Below are 19,450 nucleotides of genomic sequence, written 5' to 3'. Positions count from 1 at the left end.
TATATTTTCTTCTGGCATTGATACCCTGTCCAAAGTTACAGATAAATTCTACACAATTTATGTACATTTCTCCCTATCGTTCAAGCCCTAGCTCATATATGACCTCCTCTAAAATGCTTTACCCTCTAGACATGCCCAGCTCATCCTGTTCATTCCACTTTGCTTTCATTCAATTTCCTTGGTTATGCATTTCTCAAGTGGCTTATTCTTGGATGGTAGAAGTACCACTAGGAAGTAGTTTGGCTTGTAGATGGGTACCTTGTTAAGAACATTAGACATGTCCACATGTGATTCCTCTTCTCCCTACTTTTTCATTACTTTTTTAATTCTTAGGGTAAACATTTGGTTAAGTTCATTTTTTTGCAGTTCTAAGGATTGAACTCAGGGTCTCATGCTTGTTAGGTAAATCCATTAAAGTTTTTACATATAAACTTTTTTGGGGGGAGGGGTCCAAAACAGGGTTTGAACTCACATTCTCACACTTGGTCAGTTCGCTTGTTCAGCTGGTGTTCTACCACTTTAGCCATGCTTCAAGCACAGCCTTTTGATAATTATTTGGGAGAGGAAATCTCTAGGACTATTCTGCCTGAGTTGGTTTGGAACCATGATCCTCCAAAAATCAGCCCCTAAGTATAAAGATTATAGGTGTAAGGCACCTAGCAAAACTTTTTGGGCTGGAATGTAGCTCAGTGACACAGCACTTGCCAGCAAGTGCAATATCCTGAGTTCAATCACCAGTATCAAAAAAAGAAAAGACAAACAAAATACACTTACAAAAAAGTTCCTGGGGGCTGGGAATGTGTCTTAGTGGTGGATTGCTTGCCTAGCATGAATGAAGCCCTGGGTTCCATTCCTCAGTACCACATAAACAGAAAAAGCTGCAAGTGGAGCTGTGGCTCACGGGGTAGAGTGCTAGACTCGAACAAAAATAAGTTCATGGACATTCCCAGACCCTGAGTTCAAGCCGCAGAACTGACAAAAACAAAAAAACAAAAAAAAAAAAACTTTTTTGGGGGAGAGGGTAGTGATAAGGATGGAATCTAGGACTCACGCATGCTAGGCAAACACTCTTCCACTGACATGTGGCCTCAGTCCCTCAAATTTTTGTCTTCATGCTATTGGTGAGAGAAAACTGGAACATGACCTCATTTTCATCTGTCTTTTATGATAGAGCAAATAGTAAATGAATGTCTAAGGGGAGTTTGGCTGAACCTAGGGTTTCTTATAGCTCACTCCAAGCTGCACTAAGGTGACCTGCTAAACAGAATCAAGCCTTGGTGAGTCAGATACCAGTATGGGAGGTGGGGATATCAAATCTACCCTAGTTCCACTGCTGACTATTGCACATTGCTCTGCTTTTATCTGGCCACCAAGAAGAGTTTGCTCTTCTTACCTGTTAGAAAGCACAATTTCACTCCCTGATTAGCAATGTGGAACAAACACATAGAAGAAACCCCAAAGGCTAAGCAATCATTTCTCCAGGTGTTCTAGTCTAAAGATTCCCAAGTGCCTAGACCTTAGACAGCCTGTACTAGCATTTAAAAAGTTTGAAATACAAGTGGAAGAAGAATGGGAGAGATGAAAGGAAGAAGAGAGGAAGAGCCCTACTGCTAGAGATTCTGTTTCAGAGTGAGTCTAGAATAGAAGCCAGGAATCTTTATGTGTACTTTTTTTTTTTTTGTCGGTCGTGGGGCTGAACTCTGGGCCTGGGCGCAGTCCCTCAGCTCTTCAGTGCGAGGCTAACACTCTACCACTTGAGCTACAGCGCCACTTCTGATTTTCTGGTGGTTTATTGGAGATAAGAGTTTCACGGACTTTCCTGCCCGGGCTGGCTTTGAACCGTGATCCTCAGATCTCAGCCTCCTGAGTAGCTAGGATTACAGGCGTGAGCCACCTGAGCCCAGCTGGAATCTTTATGTTTTTGTGCAACCTTTCTAGGAGATTTAGATGTACAGCCAGTTTGACAACCATTGCCTAAATCCACTGTTTACCTTTGAAATGGGATCCATGCTTACTCTGAAACTTAATGGTAAAGTATTATATTCTACATGTCCTTGTCAGCTGCCCTTTTAGAATATAATCGGATCTAAATGAGGAAAATTATAACAAGAAAATATAAATGGCCAGGAAGAGTTACATGAGAGACAGAGAAGGAAGAGAATCACAGCCACAGAAAGACAGAGGTGACAAAGTTGACAGAGACAAAGTTAAAGACACAAGCCAAGTGTTGATGGTTCAGTCCTACAATCATAGCTATTCAGGAGGCTGAGGTCTGAGGACTGCAGTTCAAAGCTAGCTCAGAAAGACAATTCTAAGAGACTCACCTCCAATTAACAGGCAAAAGAACTCAGCTTAAGGTATGAGTAGAGTGGGAGAGTGGCATCCATGGGTGAAAAACGCAAGTGTCGTTGAGAGGCCCTAAATTCAAGCCCAGTGCTGGCATATACTTACAAGCACATGCACATGAACAAACACACACACACACACACACACACACACTCACACAGAAAGAGACAGGAGATAAAATGTCAAACACACCCACACAGAGATCAGAGGAAGCTAGAGAGAAAAAAGACAAGAAATGTGTAAGAGCAAAAGGCATATTTATGATAAAGTTATTAAAAATCAGTGACTTGAAACTGGACACTGGTAGCTCACATCTGTAATTCTAGCTACTCAGGACATTGAGATCTTAGCTTCTCTTCTGTTGCCTGTGTCTCTTACCTTCCTGTTTTCCTGGAAGCTGTTTCAAAGAATCTGGTCCTGGAAGCCACCCTGCAAATATAAGCCAAGCAGGTCCCATGAGTTGCTCTGGAATACATGTGAGAACCGAAGGCCAAAATAGAAAGGACACAAGACTTCATCAGATGAACTACCAATGCCAGGTCTTGCATTTGCTGGCAAAAGGAGCTAAGTCTTGAGACAATCTTAAATATCAAAATGTGATCCCATGGAAGTACTCCCAAAGCCATAGATGATACCCTTTGGTCTCTATTGGTCCAGAAAGTTCTAAGTCTGATGTTTAAGTAAAACCAGTCTTTGGCTCAAAGTGTCATTTTTGGATTTTGTAAATACACTTTGCTAATTAGTTGAAGCTGTAGAGTCCTTGTTCTTCTTCTTTCCCTGATGTTATAATTATAGCAAACAAGAGACATTTTATTATATTATGCTCACAAAGTTCATTTTCTCAGCCAGGCACCAGTAGCACACATCTGTAATCCTAGCTACTTAGGAGGCTAAGATCTGGAGAATTAGGGCTCAAAGCTAGCCAAGGTAAGAAAATTCATGAAACTTATCTCTAATTAGCCGGCAAAAAGCCATAAGTATAAGTGTGGCTCAAATGGTACAGTGCTAGCCTTGAGCAAAAAGTTCACCATCAGCACCCAAGCCTTGAGTTCAAGCCTCAGGACATACACACATACACATTCCCCCACACATACACTTGTGTGTGCAAAATAGTGTCATTTTTTCTTACAAGAAAGGAAAAATATCTTGAGCACAAGCACAATGAAAAAATATATTAGATAGTTTTTTAAACCCGTAACAATATAAATAGGGATACAGGTGGACCCATTGCAACAAGGAGATGTACAAGTCATTATGTCGAAAACGAACTTTACAACTTTGGTGGGGGGGGGGGGGGGGGGGGGGAATGGGATGGGAAGGGAAGGGTAAACAAAGGAGGAGGTTACAATGCTTGATAAGAAATGTACTCATTATCTTGCCATGTAATTGTAACCCCTCTGTACAGTATTTTCACAATAATAAAAAAAGAATATTTCCAAAGGCAAGTAGTCTAAAAATAGCAAGTGATTTTGATCACCTTACTGAGATCAGGGCAACTAAGAAAAATGGGTCTCCCCTAGCACAACTTGAAGTAGGTTTAAAGTTTTCATCTTTAAGGAAATTTCTTAGGCATAAAATTTGAGCAGAATACCCCAAACATAATTGGCCTGTAATGTTCCTCTAGACTCTAAAGTGAATGATGCAGTGAATGTGAATGTGTAGTGTACATACTTAAGGGCTGTACATGGCAATCTGTAAAACATCTTTAGGAGCCTAACACAAGTGTTAGATGAAGGTAAAAAGCTGCCTACTTACACAGATGATGGGATATCCCCTGCATTGCCAGCCACAGTATCTGGCTTTGGTTCTGGCTTTTGGGGAGTAGCTGCACGACAGGGAGGGTCTGGGGGTCTTATGGGGGGACGAATGATGGTTGGCTTTTCTCCTGGAGGCCGTACTTTGCTGAAACTCTCTGCCTCTCCTAGGAGAGAAAACAATACAAAGAACTTGAATAATTAACCAAACAACACTACACATGAGCAGGTAATATTACTGAGGTAATCTTGGTCCCTTGGTCCCCATTTCTTCTTGAGCACAGCTTTGTCTCTCTGTTGTAACCCTTCTGGAAACTGTTACTCTAGAAAGCCTATGTTTGAACCTCAGCTCTCTAACTATATGCACCTTGGGTTTTGTCATATGATTTCCTAATTATCAATTTCTTCAGCTAGATAATCAAGAATAACATATATTATTTAACAGAGATAGTGAGAGTGTTATAATAGGTCAAGCACCAGCCTTGAGTGGGAAAAAAAACAAGCAGGAGCACAGGGCTTTGAGTTCAAACCCCAGTACTGGTAGAAAAATGAAACAATAAGAGAAAAGAAAATTCTGTACTAATGTTTTCTATAGTGTCAGATACATAGCAAGTACTTAGTAAATGGTTGATGGTATTCAATGTATATATGTGAAAATGGAGCCAGGTAACTTTGGGGGCTAGGCGAGGTTGGAAGAAATAGAGAATGATGGAAGGAGTACCACTGATCAAGATAATGCATTATATTCATAAATTGATGTGGTAAATTGAAACCCATCTTAACAAGGAGAAGGAGGTGGGGAGGAAAAAGAGGAAGAGGAGGAAGGAGAAGAGAAAGAGGAAGAAGAAGAGGAAGAGGAGGGAGGAGGAGAAAAAGGAGGAGGAGGAGGAGGAGGAGGAGGAGGAGAGAAGAAGAAATTTTAAAAATCCAAGTCCTAGCTATATGCCAGTGGCTCACAGCTATAATCCTAGCTACTCAGGAGGCTGAGATCTGAGAATCAAGGTTCAGAGCCAGCCTAGAATGAGAACCCCATGAAACTCTTTATCTCAAAAAAGCTGAAGTGGAGCTGGGACTCAAGTGGTAGAGTGTCAGCCTTGAGCAAGATAGGAGAGGATAATAAAGGCTCAATAACTATGTACATATAATATTTATCAAAATGAGCTTCAAGAAATGGAAAGAGAATTTTGCTGTTGTTGTTGTTGCTGTTTTTGTTTTCTGTATCATTTGTATTGTTTATAAGTTTATCTTTTGGGTGGATGGTAAGGGCAGGGGGGCACAGAAAGAACAAATACAGCAGTGGTACTCACTAGACATTATGTTGAAAATGAACTATAAAACTTGTGGGTGTGGGCACAAGGGAAAAACTGAGAGGGGGGAGGGAAGGAGAGACATAGTTCAAAAACAAATGTACTCTTCATCTGACTTAACTATAACTCCTTTGTACATTATTTTTACAAATAACTGTGTGTGTGTGTGTGTGTGTGTGTGTGTGTGTGCGTGCACGCGCGCGCACGCGTATATAAAGAAAAAGCTCAGAAAAAGCACTCAGGGCTCTGAGTTCAAGCCCCAGGACCAGCATAAAAAAAATCCAGGTCCTTTTTACTTGGGGCTTGACTATTGTTATAATCTCCTAACTCACCTTCCGACCTCACATCTCTGCAGATTAGCCAGACAAAATAAATAACTTTTTTTTTGTCTTTTTTAACAAAATGGTTCTGGCAGAATTATGGCAAGGCAGGTACACTCACAAATTTCTGGTGGCATTGTGAACTGGGTTTATTCTATCTAGATATTCATCTCAATCATTCCAGAACAATTTGGATGAAATACAAAAATCATTCATATGAAATAGTTATACTTGCTTGCCCAGCAATTCAACTTTGAGGGACAGGCCCAAAGCAATTAACGCAAAAGGGAGGAAAAAAAAAAACAAAACAAGAAAAATCTACTGGTATAAGCATGCATATTAACAGCAAAAAGGCTGATCCAAACACAAAGGCTAAGCAAACAAATTCTTACCAGCATTTAACCAGCATACACACAGACACAGATACAGATACACCCATATGTGTACATGTACACTTTTTTGGTGGTGGCCCTGGGGCCTGAACTCAGGGCCTGGTACTGTCCCTAAACGTTTGTGGTCAAGGCTAGTGCTCTACCACTTGAGCCAGAGTTCTACTTTTGACATTTTGGGTGGTTAGCTGCAGATAAGAGTCTCATGGACTTTCTTGACTAGGCTGGCTTTGAAACTATGTTCCTCAGATCTCAGCCTCCTGAATAGTTAGGATTAAAGGCACGAGCTACCAATGTGGCTTAAACAACACATGTTATACAGAAACAGACATAGTAAAAAGAAAATATTGATAGGAAATAATATTAAACAAAAATTAAGTCCATGAAAAGTGCTCATGGCCTGTGAAAATAATATTGAAAGAAATACATATATAATCAGGCAAGGATGTCAGTGTAGAACTTTATTCAATTTTTTCTACAAAATGTTTAAGATAAACATAAAACCATATTAAATTAAATCAACATACCATTATTACAAGATTCACTTTATGTTTACACTTTTTCCTCTCATTCAAGACTTCCCCAGCAGCTCTAAAATGCAGAAGATAAAGTTCAAACTCCTTATGAATTCAGGGCCTCCATGAACTGGTTCCAAAGTTCTTGTCTCATGAACAAACCCTACTCTATGCTATCAAACTGCTCTCCTGACTGCCCCACCAAAGCAAGCTCTGGACTCTTTTTTTTTTTTTTTTGGGGGGGGTCTGGTCATGGGGCCTGAACTCTGGGCCTGGGCGCTGTCCCTCAGCTCTTCAGCTCAAGGCTACTGTTCTACCCTTGAGCCACAGCATCACCTCTGGCTTTTTTCTTTTTTGCTTATGTGGTGCTAAGGAATCGAACCCAGGGCCTCATGCATGCAAGGCAAGTACTCTACCACTGAGCCCACCTTCCCAGCCCCAAGCCCTGGACTCTTACATTTAGGTGAAACACTGTGCTGCTTTACAAAGTACTGAAAGTCTGAAATTGTGCTTGAGAGGTCTTGTTCTGCTACTTTGAAGCTGTAGGACCTTCAACAGTGCCTTCACCTCTGACCGTCATTTTGGTATATGGGAAACAAATATAACAAACCCCCTCCTCACCTCACAAAGTAGTCAAAAGGTATAAATTGGAAGGTATGTTCACAGTGATTAGCATCCACTGGGGTTAAATAAGCAACAGACCCTGCTACTTGTGTGTCTTCATTGCATGTCTCCTGCATTATAACCATCCCTGAAGGCCCTGCTCAAATCTAGCCCCTCTGAGCACACTAGCAGGCATAAAGAATTTCCATCCTGGTAAATGCTTGTAAGTACTTAAGATATTGTGCTTTGTTTTAACTGATCTACATACAGAATTCTGGTGAAACATATGAAAAAATATAATGAAAATACAGTGTGATTGATGTATCATGAAGGAATAAACAACTATTACATTCACTATTCACTCTCTCCTCATTCAGCCTGTATCTTATGCCCCTTAGCACCAGGTTGGGCATGTAGAATCACATCAGAACTAAATGACCAAAATGGTAATAATACATTTTTCTCCTAACAAACTTACATTATTCAAAGCACTCTCCCAAATGATAGCTATTAAGTAGTCGCAATAAGCTTGCAAGGAAAGAATAGATAGGTCACATCATCCCCATTTTATGCACAAGAAACTAAGGTTCAGAAATGGACCAGTGGATGGGCACTAGTGGCTCATGCCTGTAATCCTAGCTACTCAGTAGGCTAAGATCTAAGGATCACTGTTCAAAGCCAACCCAAGCAGAAAGTCCATGAGACTCTTATCTCCAGTTAACCACCCAAAATGCCAGAAGCAGAGTTGTGGCTCACATGGTAGATTGTTATCCCTGAGCACAAAAGCTTGGGGATAGTACCTTGGCCCTGAGTTCAAGCCTCATTACTGCCTAAAAAAGAAAAGAAAGAAAAGAAAATATGAAAAAAAAGAAACGTGGACCAGCTCACCCACAACCAATATAGACTACAGAGTGACAGTGAAGATTATAGCTTGCCACCTACAACCACTGTTTCCCCCAATGGCTGCTGGATTGTTGTTACTAGTAATCTAAAATTATGAAGGGTAAGGTTAATAATGATAATAGTACCAGAAATATTAATTACCCTTTATAGAATTCTTCCTCTCTTCTAAGTACTATGGTGTTGTATGCATATTTTTCTTATTTAACATTGGCAAGCAGGATGCTGTGGCTTACACTTCTAATCCTACTCAGGAAGCTAAAACCTGACGATCACAGTGCTAAGACAGACCAAGCAGGAAAATCTGTGAGACTCTTATCTCCTACTGACCACTAAAAAGTTGGAAGTGGAGCTGTGGCTCAAGTGGTAGAGTGCTAGCCTTGAGTACAAAAGCTCAGGGATAGTACTCAGGTATTGTCTCAATATGAACACACACATATGTGTATACACATATACACAATCATTGGTGAATGGATAGAGGAAGGGTAGGTGAATATACATATGTGAAAATAGAAGTAGATAACTTGAGAAAACTGGCAGGGTTGGGAGAGTTGGGGACAATGATTGAAGGGGTAATATTGATCAAGATGCAATGTACTCACAAATGGACATGTTGAATGGAAATAACTTTGAACAACCACTTAAGTAAAATAAAATCGATACATTGTACTACAAACTGACATGTTGAGTTAAACCTCTTTGGACAACTACTTAAGGATAATGAAAAATAAATTTTAAAAAATTGGCTACAATTCTAAAGAAATAATTATCCCCTTTGGAACACTAATACACTGTTGGCTGGAGTGTAAACTTGTTCAACCACTCTGGAAAGCAGTATGGAGGTTCCTCAAAAGACTCCACATAGAGCTCCCCCTAGGATCCAACAATCCCACTTCTGGGCATTTACCCAAATGACCACAAACAAGGCCACACTAAAGCTACCAGCACAACTATGTTTATCGCAGCATTATTTACCATAGCTAAGATATGGAACCAACCCAGATGCCTCTCAGTAGATGATGGATTGAGAAAATGTGGTGTGTATACACAATGGAATTCTGTTTCCATCAGAAAGAATGACATTGCCCCATTTGTAAGGAAATGAAAAGCCGTGGAAAAAATTATACTAAGCAAAGCAAGCCAGACCCAAAGAAACACAGGCTGCATGGTTTCCCTCATTTGGAATAATTAGACTACATCTATGATATTTTTAGCAGAGGATCACAATAGCTAAATGCATATGACCATATAATGAAGCTTATCAAAGTGAACTCCAAGAAATAGAAATAAGAGTTTTTTTATAATGTACTATTTGCAGTTATTTCTTTCTTCTCCTCCCACCCCGCCCCTCAGTTTATGCCCCGTTGTCACTGTTTTTTGTATTTCTGTAACCTTTGTCTTGTACATAAGTCTATCTGATTTGCAGAAGGGAAGGAAAATCACAGAAACAGTGAAACAAAGGGTGAACCAATGCAACAGAGTTATACTCACTAGACACTATGTTGGAACTGAGTTTTACAACTTGTGTAGTGAGGGCAGTGCAGGTAGGAGTGGGAGAAAATGAGGGAGGGGGAACACTGTTCAAAAAGAAATGTACTCATTACCTTACTTACATAATACTTATTTAATAATAATCCCTCTGTACAACACCTATGCAATAAAAAAATTATCTCCTTTGTACAGTTAAAAAGACTCCAAAATGAGAAAAGTAACCTGAGTTGTTCAACAATAAATCCAACTTCGTTTGATTTTTAAAAAAATTTTTATTATCTTTATCGTTTGTTTTTTTTATTTTTATTATCTTTAAGTAGGTGCATAAAGGAGGTGCCAAATGACAAAGCAGTTTATGAATACAACTTGATCATTCTATCCTTTATGGCCCACCCCTTCTCTTACTTTTCTTAAGACTATACCTCTCCCCTTGGCTCTGCCTCCAATCCCTTTTAAGTACGTACTTCCTGGTGTTTATTTACTTGGACTTGGACTTTGTTGTTCCACAATTTGACTTCCAAAACTCATGTAATCCCAACTTTCTAGAGGCCCAGTGGTTCAACCCTGTTTACACATTAGAAACATGTGAAGAGCTTTAAAGCTATGAAATGATCAGAGATCCTATATTAATTGATTGGTGTGGGACCTACACATGAGTATTTGTGTGTGTGTGTGTGTGTGTGTGCGCGCGCACGTGCATGCGTGTGGGTCCTAGAGCTTTAACTCAGGACCTGGACACTGTCCCTGAGCTTCTTTTGCTCAAGGCTAGTGCTCTACCACTTGAGCCACAGCTCCACTTTTGGCTTTTTGGTAGTTTATTGAAGATAAAGTCTCATGGATGTTCATGCCTGGGCTGACTTTGAACCATAATCCTCAGATCTCAGCCTCCTGAGTAGCTGGGATACATACAGGTGTGAGCCACCAGGACCCACCCACATGCATATTTAATGGGTACCAGTTCACAGCAGCTAACGCTGCTGTCCCCATTTCTACTGGTCACTGGATATGGAGTCAGTTAAGAGCAATAGGACACAATGTCGGAGTCTGAAAACATTTCTACCTGAAGTCATGTCCATAACAATGCTGTCACTTCACTTGATGAGTGAACCAGATGGCATCCCCAATCTGAACCTTATTTATTCCTAAATTATAGCCACTTCAAAATGGACATCAACCTAGGGCCTTATAAAACAAACATCATTAATTTTGTATCTATGTAGTCCTTTTATTTATAGCTCCAACTTTATGATTCATTACAAGTCAAGCTTTGAAGTAGCAGCAAAGAGTTTTCTTGGCTAAAAGACCCCAGTGTTGTCCTTTCTTGCCTCTATAATTTGTCTCAGTCACAGTTAAGCCAGAATGACAAACTGGTAAGGCAGGCAGGGAGAAGTCATATAACTGGGAGTCAAGAACCTGGAGTCTAGTGTTGGTACTAAAACTAGCTTGCATAACTGTGAGCAGATCATTTCTTTACCAGTACAATATGGGGTTGGACTGCTTTTCAGTCTATGATCCAAGTTTGTAGAGCTCTACCTCTCCTCTCTCTGTTGCTCTTAAATGTTGCTCTGGAAGTACTGTAAGCCCCATCTCTCTCTCTGAATGTATGTATTTCTTTTAGTCTCCCTGTGTCTCTGTCTCTCCATGTGTCTCTCTGTCTAATCTCTCTTCCTCTGTGTATCTTTCTCTGTCTCTCTGTGTCTGTCTTTCTGTGTTTCTGCCTCTCTCTCTCTCTCTCTCTCTCTCTCTCTCTCTCTGATTCTTTCAGTGTTATCTCTCTGCCTCTCTCTCTGGAACAAATTTAGATTCCATGGCTTCTTGTTGCCTGCCGAGTGCACCCAAAAATATTTATCCTGGCATTCAACCACTCTCTTCCATTTGGCTTCAGCTGTCTTTTAGGATCTAAAACTTGCTACCATTCTTTCTATATCCTACAGTCCAGACAAACAGTATTATTTATTGTTCCATGTACATGTCTTACAGTTAATCATCTCTTTCCGAGATGCTCTTTATCCATTTCCCACATGCCCAAATTTGCATCAGCTTAAGTGCTATGTCTCTTAGGACCTAAAATACTTCAAGTTCCTGTCCCTAGTTCTTAAGGCACTGGTTGTTTTGTACTTGGAATCCTGTACTTTGTCTTTTTCTCTTTCTCTCTCTCTGTGTATGTGTCTGTCCTCTCTCTATCCTCTCTCTCAACTTGGAAGCAAGACCCAGGTGGGATTTAATCTGTGTCCTTCCCAGATAATAAAGTAAATTGCTTTGCATACAGCTGACAATATTTACTGAGTAGATTAAAAATGTAGTTCATTCAATCTGTCAGAAGGCTAATGAAACAGGGCTAACGAAACATGAGCTAGTGGCTCATGCCTGTAATCCTAGCTACTCAGAAGGTTGAGATATGAGGGCCATGGTTTGAAACCAGCCTACACAACGAAGTCCTGAGACCTTCATCTCCAGTTAATCACTACAAAGCTGGATGTGCAGCTGTGGTTCAAGTGGTGAAACATAGCCTTGAGCATAAAAACTCAGGTAAGATGGCCAGGTCCTGAGTTCAAGCCCCAGGACTAGCACAAGAAAGAGACAATGAAAAAAGCTTTTGTTCCTTAAGATCTCCAGCTGTGGTCTACACAATATACAACCATGATATCCCCACAAGTTTTAAGGTTATTATTTTCACCTAAAGTTTAAAGTGTTCAATGCTCTGGGAGTTTTATAAGGACTTTTATCCTCAGACTTACAGAATCTGAGAGTCCCTTTGGGGTCTTTTTTGCCAGTCGGGGAGCTTGAACTCAGGGCCTGGACACTATCCCTGAGCTTCTTTTACTCAAGGTGATCACTCTACCACTTGAGCCACAGCACCATTTACAGCTTTTTCTGTTTATGTGGTACTAAAGAATCGAACCCAGGACTTCATGCATGCTAGGCAAGCACTCTACCACTAAGCCCCCTCTAGAATCTTAAAAATGAGTTGGAGAGAGAAGTCCAAAGTCCAGTAGCTAAAAAGAGGCAAAGCAGAATAAAACATCTGGAAGCCTCTTGAACCTATGGTTTACTCTTTCTACCAAACTATATTTCCAAAGTGTACTTCCTTTATATCTCTCTCTCTTCCTTCTCTCCTCCTTTCTCTCTGTCTTGGTGCCAGTACTGGGGCTTGAACCCAGGGCCTGGACACTGTCTTTTAGGTTTTTGCTTAAGGCTAGAACTCTATCACTTGAGCCACAGCTCTATGTCCAGCTATTTGGTAGTTAATTGCTGAAAGTCTTTTGTGGACTTTCTTGCCTGTCCTGCAATCGAACTGCAATCCTCAGAACTCAATCTCCTGAGCAACTAGGATTATAGACATGAGCCCGTCACTTTCTGAAGTTGAAACAATTTGTACCACACCTTCTATTCTATCTTTCACATGTGTGTATGTGTATGTATGTATGTGTATATATTATATATATACATATATATGTGCATGTATGTATATATATATATATATATATATAAAACTGGCACTAGAACCCAATGCTCAGATGCTATCCCTTAGCATTTTTGCTCAAGGCTGGTACTCTAGCACTTAAGGCATATCTCCCTTTTCTGGCTTAATTGGAAAAAAGAGTCTCATAAACTTTTCTGCTCTGGTTTGCCATACTGCAATTCTCAGATCTCAGCCTCCTGAATAGCTAGGATTATAAGTGTGAGCCACCAGCTCCTGGATTCATTTCTTTTGTAACTTTTGTCTTCAACCTGATCTTCACTACAAATTTGGTCCTTCTCCCCAATCCTATCTGTCTATGAAATGATAACAACCAAAGAATCTGAAGGTTGGGAATGTGGCTTAGTGTTAGAGTGCTTTCCTAGCATGCAGGAAACCCTAGGTTGAATTCCTCAGTATCACATAAACAGATAAAGCCAGAAGTGGCGCTGTGACTCAAGTGGTAGAGTGCTAACTGTGAGCAAAAGAAGCTCATGAACAGTGCTTAGGCCTTGAGTTCAAGCCCATGGACTGGCAAAAAAAAAAAAAAAAGAATCTGAGCATCTAAAGATTTCCTGGGTCCTGTTGGTCCTATCTACCCCAAGCAACTTTATTTTGCTATTCCTTATATTTATCTCCACCCAACCAGAGAGCATAGAGTAGGGGGACACTGCTCCCTCCTGTAGATTCCTTTAGTTTTTAAGACTGACTTCATTCTAAGGTACTTATCCATGCTCACTGCTCAACTTTAAGCCTTCTTTCTCCCTCAGCCATTAATTATCAGTGTGGAACAATGTAGACTTAGGCTCCAGGAAAGGCAGAGAAATGAAAACCAAACTGTAGATTATTAAAACTTAATGAATCCAAACAAGAAAATGTGGACAATGGCCAGCAACACCCATTAATGCAGGAGCAAGTCTGCTCCTAATACTTTTAAGCAGATACAAATGCCACTCATAGCATGAGTCATCCCAGTGGAGAATTGATGGCCCAGTGACTGAGCAAGGCTTTACAAGTATCCTTCTTCCAAGCCCAGGAGTACCCCACCAGATGAAGTCATTTCTCTCAAAACAAGAGGAAAAGAGCTGTGAAGTGCTCTGAACCTCATGTGTTATTGGGCCCTAGTATGTGCTGGGCCCTCCATTAGAATCTCAATATCATGAACAGAAAGAAAGGCTCCTTTACTCATGTTCTTCCTGAAATTCATTCTCATCCCTACTAAAACACAAATCACACTGAGCTGAGATTGGGTGCATGCTAGCCTCCCTGTGAACCTTTGGAAGGCAAGACCAGAACCTTGTCTCTCCAATCACATAGCACCATGGGTGAATAAATATGCAAAGACATGAAAACAGATAGCATGTAACTCTCTTTACTCATCAATCTCTGAAGGGAAATCCTAAACCCATCTACAGAACTACACACGCTTGCCTTTTAAAAAGCCAGGACTGACATGAGATCAAATGGAAAGAAGAGGGTCTTGTAAAATTTTGAACTCCCAAAAGTGAGTTTCTGTTTGAAATATAGAAAGGGGAAAGTGAGTAAAAAGGCTGAAGAAATAAAAATGTGCCATGTAATTGTAACCCCTCTGTATGGTATTTTCACAATTAAAAAAAAAGAAATAAAAACGTGCAATAAAGAGTCATAATATTGCCAGGCACTGGTAGCTCACGCCTGTAATCCTAGGTACTTGGGAGGCTGAGATATAAGGATTGCAAGTGGAAGACAGCCTGGGCAGGAAAGTCCATGAAACTCTTATCTCCAACTAACCACCAAGAGAGTCAAAAGTTGAGCTGTGGTTCAAGTGGTAGAGCACCAACCGTGAGCAAAAAAACTCATGGAGACCACCCAAACCCTAAGTTCAAACCTCAGTACAGACACCAAAACAAATCATAACCTTGGACCTAAGAAGTTTAGGGTCAGGCCCCAATCTCTGCATCTTACAGCCTAGACAAATCATTTCATGTTTCTGAATCTTAATTTTTCCACTCATAAAATTCAGAGAGAAAAGGAAAAACATTTATATGATATGAAGTGAAACAACAGTACAAGGTATAGAACAATGAAGAGGAGAAAGGAAGAATACAGTCAAGAATTCAATATATACCCTATAAAAGTAAGAAAAGTAGGGCTGGGAAGATGGCTCAGTGGTATACTGCTTGCCTTGCATGCAAGAGGCCCTGGGTTTGATTCCTCAGCACCACTTAAGCAGAAAAAGGCAGAAGTGGAACTGTGGCTCAAGTGGTAGAGTACTAGCCTTGAGCTGAAGAGCTGAGGGACAGTGCCCAGACCCAGAGTTCAGGCCCCATGACTAACAAAAAAGTAAGAAAAGTGAAAGAAGAGGTAGGTTGGGAGGGATGGGTAGGTATGCTGAAAGTGGTGACATTGATCAAGATGCGTAGTACTGGAGGGACCAAGATGGGGACGGAAAAGTAGGGAAACACCACAGCTCTCCAATGCTCCGTTTCTCCAAGAGACTGACAGCAACAAAAAGGCAAATACTCAGAGAAATAGAGGAAGTGAAAAAAAGAAAAAGAAAAAAAAACTTCAGAAACGACACAAAGGTGGTAAAGTGGGAAGACCCTTCCCCTACCCCTTGCTGGCAGCAGGGCTCTACACCGAGCTGCCCAAGTGGCCCGGCCCAGGGCTCACCAGGGATCACAGAGACACAAGGGTCCCAAGACCACCCAGAAGACTCCCAAGAGCCAGCACCAACCCAGAGAATGCAAACAGAAAACTCAGAGCTCAGAATCAGCATGAGGACCCCAGACCCGCGATGCGCACCTCTGCCCTGGTTCACAGAAGTGGCCCGAACAGGAGTGGCAGAGGCTGCGGCAGCAGACCCCAGACACATGATGCACACCTCTGCCCCGGCCCTTGGAAGTGGCCTGAACCTGGGCAGAGGCTGGAGGGGACCCCAGACCCGCAAAGCGACCTGGCCCCAGCAGCAGCAGCCAGGGAACCCAGACCCTATGCAAAGTGTCTCTCTGCTCCAGCCCGAGGCCAAGGCAGTGGGGAACCCCAGAACCACAGCAGTCCGACCTGTAGAAGAACAGTGAAAAAAACATCTGCATGACTCTGACCCGGACAGCCAGAACAGTGGCAGAGACTAAAACACAGACCAAGCCTGCACTACTACCCAGCACATCCCACAAGCATCTCAAAAAATGCGGAACATGGTGATGACCAGTCTCCTACAGCACACAAAAAATATCGATATGCCACAGTACCGCTGGATAGCCCCCAACCACCACCAGGACAAGTGAGTACCTCACAAGGGACAGCCCCTAGCCCTTGCCATGGGAGAACAGTGCTGGTGATAACCCCCCAAAACTTGTCTTGGACCTCTCCCCCCCTCCACCAACTGGGATACAGGTCCTACAGAAGCTGGGAACTGTGCAAGCACACCAGCAACCAGCAAGCACACCCAGCCCACCAGGTTTGACCAAGAGTGCCCCTGGGAGAAAATGCAAGCACTCTAGGCTGCTGGTCCTTGACTGAAGGCAAGAACTGCCTGGGATCTCCAGTAGGCAGCTGAAGGAGCACTACCTGTGTTCCAGATAGGAACCCAAGCTATTTTAACCGCTTGTCCCTTACTGGTCAAGATTTGATTGCTCACTGAAGCAGAGGGTGGAGTGTGTCTGCTGACCAAAACGAGCCCTACCTGTGTCCCAGGTGGGAGCCCAAGCTGTCTTAATTACTTGTTCCTGACTGGTGAGGAGCTAAGCACCCCAGCAGAGGGCAGAGTATGTCTGTCCACCAGAATAAGCCCTACCTGGGTCAGACCAGCAGCTGGAAAGGCCTCTCCCCACAACAGGACTGAGGCCAGGTAAAGCACTCTCAACCAGCCCAGTGCCAGCAAGCTACATCAATTGATACAGGAACAAATCCAGAACCTAGCAAAGGTAGCCACCCACTCACCAAAACAGTGAGTCTGGAATTGGTCTTCAATAATCCCTGAATCCATATGAGAAAATCACAGTGAAAAATTACAAGATTTGTCAATGGTCAAGACAGCAAACCAGACCCAAAGGCCAGCAACCACCGAGGGGAGAACGCCAGTGGAAGCAAAAAAGAAATGGAAGACAAACACTACATTCAATAGATGATAGAGGCAATGACTCAAGTATTAAAGAGAGAAATAGATGAGAAATTTAAAGAACAAAGGTATGAAATAGCAAAAGCAATCCAGGGCTTCAAACAAGAACTGTACTCAAAAATAGATGTAGTACACACCTTGCTAAAGGTTGAGATTAATACTCTGAGAAACAACACAGAAATTATAAATGGCTCAACTTCACAGAAAATTCTATTTCCTCCATTCAAACTGCAATGGAAGCCACAGATAATAAAGTAAATGAAATGGAAAATAGAATAACAAATACTGAAGACAAAATGAAGGCACTGGAAAAAAAAAGTCACATTTATGGAAAAGACACTCAAAATTTGCCAAAGAGATGTCCCAAAACAAGCAGACGGTGGTGCCAAGAAATTTAACCTTTGTATAATCAGGGTGGATGAAGAGGAGGAATACCAGAATAAAGGAATATAACATTTACTCAATAAGATCATCACTGAAAATTTCCCCAGTCTTAAAAGAGAAAATCTTACAGATGTAACAGAAGCTTACAGCACACCTAACAAGCAGGATTCCAGGAGGAACACTGCTAGGCACATTATAGTAAAAATGCTAGATTTTAGCAATAAAGAAACAAACTTGCATGCAGCAAAAGCAAAGAAGGAGCTATACTACAATGGGAAAAAATTAGAATCACTGCATATCTCTCCACACAGACACTGAATGCTGGGAAAGTACCATCTGAACCCTGAGAACTAATAACTGCAAGCCCAGACTGGTATATCCAGCAAAGCTAGCATTGACATTTGATGGATAAACTAAAATTTTAATAGTAAAGAAAAACTAAATGAACTCATAAACAATAAGCCAGCATTACAAAGAATATTAAGAGGGGTATTGAAATTTGAAGCAAACAGTCAAGAACAGGGATCCAAACCAGATAGATATTGCTAGGAGACCAACTTAGTAAACACAGGAGGAAAGAAAAAGAAGAAAAACTTAGGAAAGTAGGAAAATGACAAGCAGCACAATACACCTCTCTATAATAATCATAAACATTAATGGACTCAACTCACCAAACAAAAGAAAAAGAATTGCAGATTGGATCAGAAAACAAAGTCCATCTATTTTCTATCTTCAAGAGACTACTTCAAAGCCAAAGAAAAAGCAAACTCTAAGTGAAAGGATGGAGGAAGATCTACCATGCAAATGCCCCCAGTAAGAAAGCAGGAGTCACCATCCTGATATCTGATAAAACAAACTTTACATTAAAATCATTATGAAAAGACAGAGAAGGTCACTATATATTAATACAGGGAACAATTCAAGAAGAGGATATCACCATTGTCAACCTATACTCCCCAAACTCTGGTGCACCCAAATATGTTAAGCAAATATTCTCAGACTTATAGGAAAAAATAGATCCAAATATAATAATACTAGGAGACTTTAATAGTCCACTCTCACCAAAGTACAAGTCTATCTACCAACTAAAGAACTGGCAAAGACATTTCCAAATAAAGTGATGCCATATATCAAGCTGAATTAACTGACATATACCAAGCTATCTACCCAACAACAACGCAATACACATTCATCTCAGCAGCTCATGGAACTTTTTCCAAAATAGATCATATCCTAATTCATACATGGAATTTAAGCAAATACAAGAGGAACGACATAATCCCCTGTGTTCTATCTGACCATAGTGGAATCAGGATAGTTCTCAATAACAAAGCATACAGTACAAAATACTCAAACACATGAAAATTAAACATAGAAATTAAAGCAACAGAAGAAATCAAAGAAATTAAAAAGTTCCTACAATTCAATGAAAATGAATATACATCGCAAAGAAACCTGTGGGATATGGCAAAAGCATTCCTGAGATGCAAATTTATTGCTCTCAGTGCACCCATCAAGAAAATAGAGACAGACCAAATAAACAATCTCATGGTGCAACTAAAACTGCTAGAGAAACAAAAAAAAGGTAAACCTATAGTGGCTAGATGGAGCAAGATAACAAAAACAAGAGTTGAAATTAATGAGTTAGATACTAAGAAAACTATAATAAAATTTATAAAACGAAAAGCTGGTTTAAAAAAAAAATCAATAAAATTGATGGACCTCTGGCAAGATTAACTAAAAATAGAAGAAAGGAGACCCAAATCAATATCAGGGATGCCACAGGAAAAATTACAACAAACATCCAAGACATCTGAACAATTATAAAGAACGATTTCCAGACTCTATACTCATTAAGGAAGGAAAACCTGGCAGAAATGGA

The 19,450-nt window shown here is 40.9% G+C and overlaps 1 protein-coding gene across 3 annotated transcripts in view; it reads right to left on the bottom strand.

Annotated features, from left to right (window-relative positions):
- Ophn1 (oligophrenin 1) overlaps window positions 1–19,450 on the bottom strand; it is a 299,051-nt gene that overhangs the window by 6,744 nt on the left and 272,857 nt on the right. For all 3 annotated transcript variants that reach the window (XM_042694942.1, XM_042694944.1, XM_042694943.1), the window contains 2 exons: window positions 4,102–4,267; window positions 2,725–2,775 (listed from right to left, as the gene is read on the bottom strand). In XM_042694942.1, coding sequence (XP_042550876.1) covers window positions 2,725–2,775; window positions 4,102–4,267 — 217 coding nt within the window. The remainder of the gene's footprint in view (window positions 1–2,724; window positions 2,776–4,101; window positions 4,268–19,450) is intronic.

The sequence above is a fragment of the Dipodomys spectabilis genome, unplaced genomic scaffold, assembly GCF_019054845.1.
Source record: "Dipodomys spectabilis isolate Male_0828 unplaced genomic scaffold, ASM1905484v1 ptg000176l, whole genome shotgun sequence".
In the NCBI taxonomy this organism is placed as follows: Eukaryota; Metazoa; Chordata; class Mammalia; order Rodentia; family Heteromyidae; genus Dipodomys; species Dipodomys spectabilis.
This window is presented reverse-complemented; position numbering and strand designations above follow the sequence as displayed.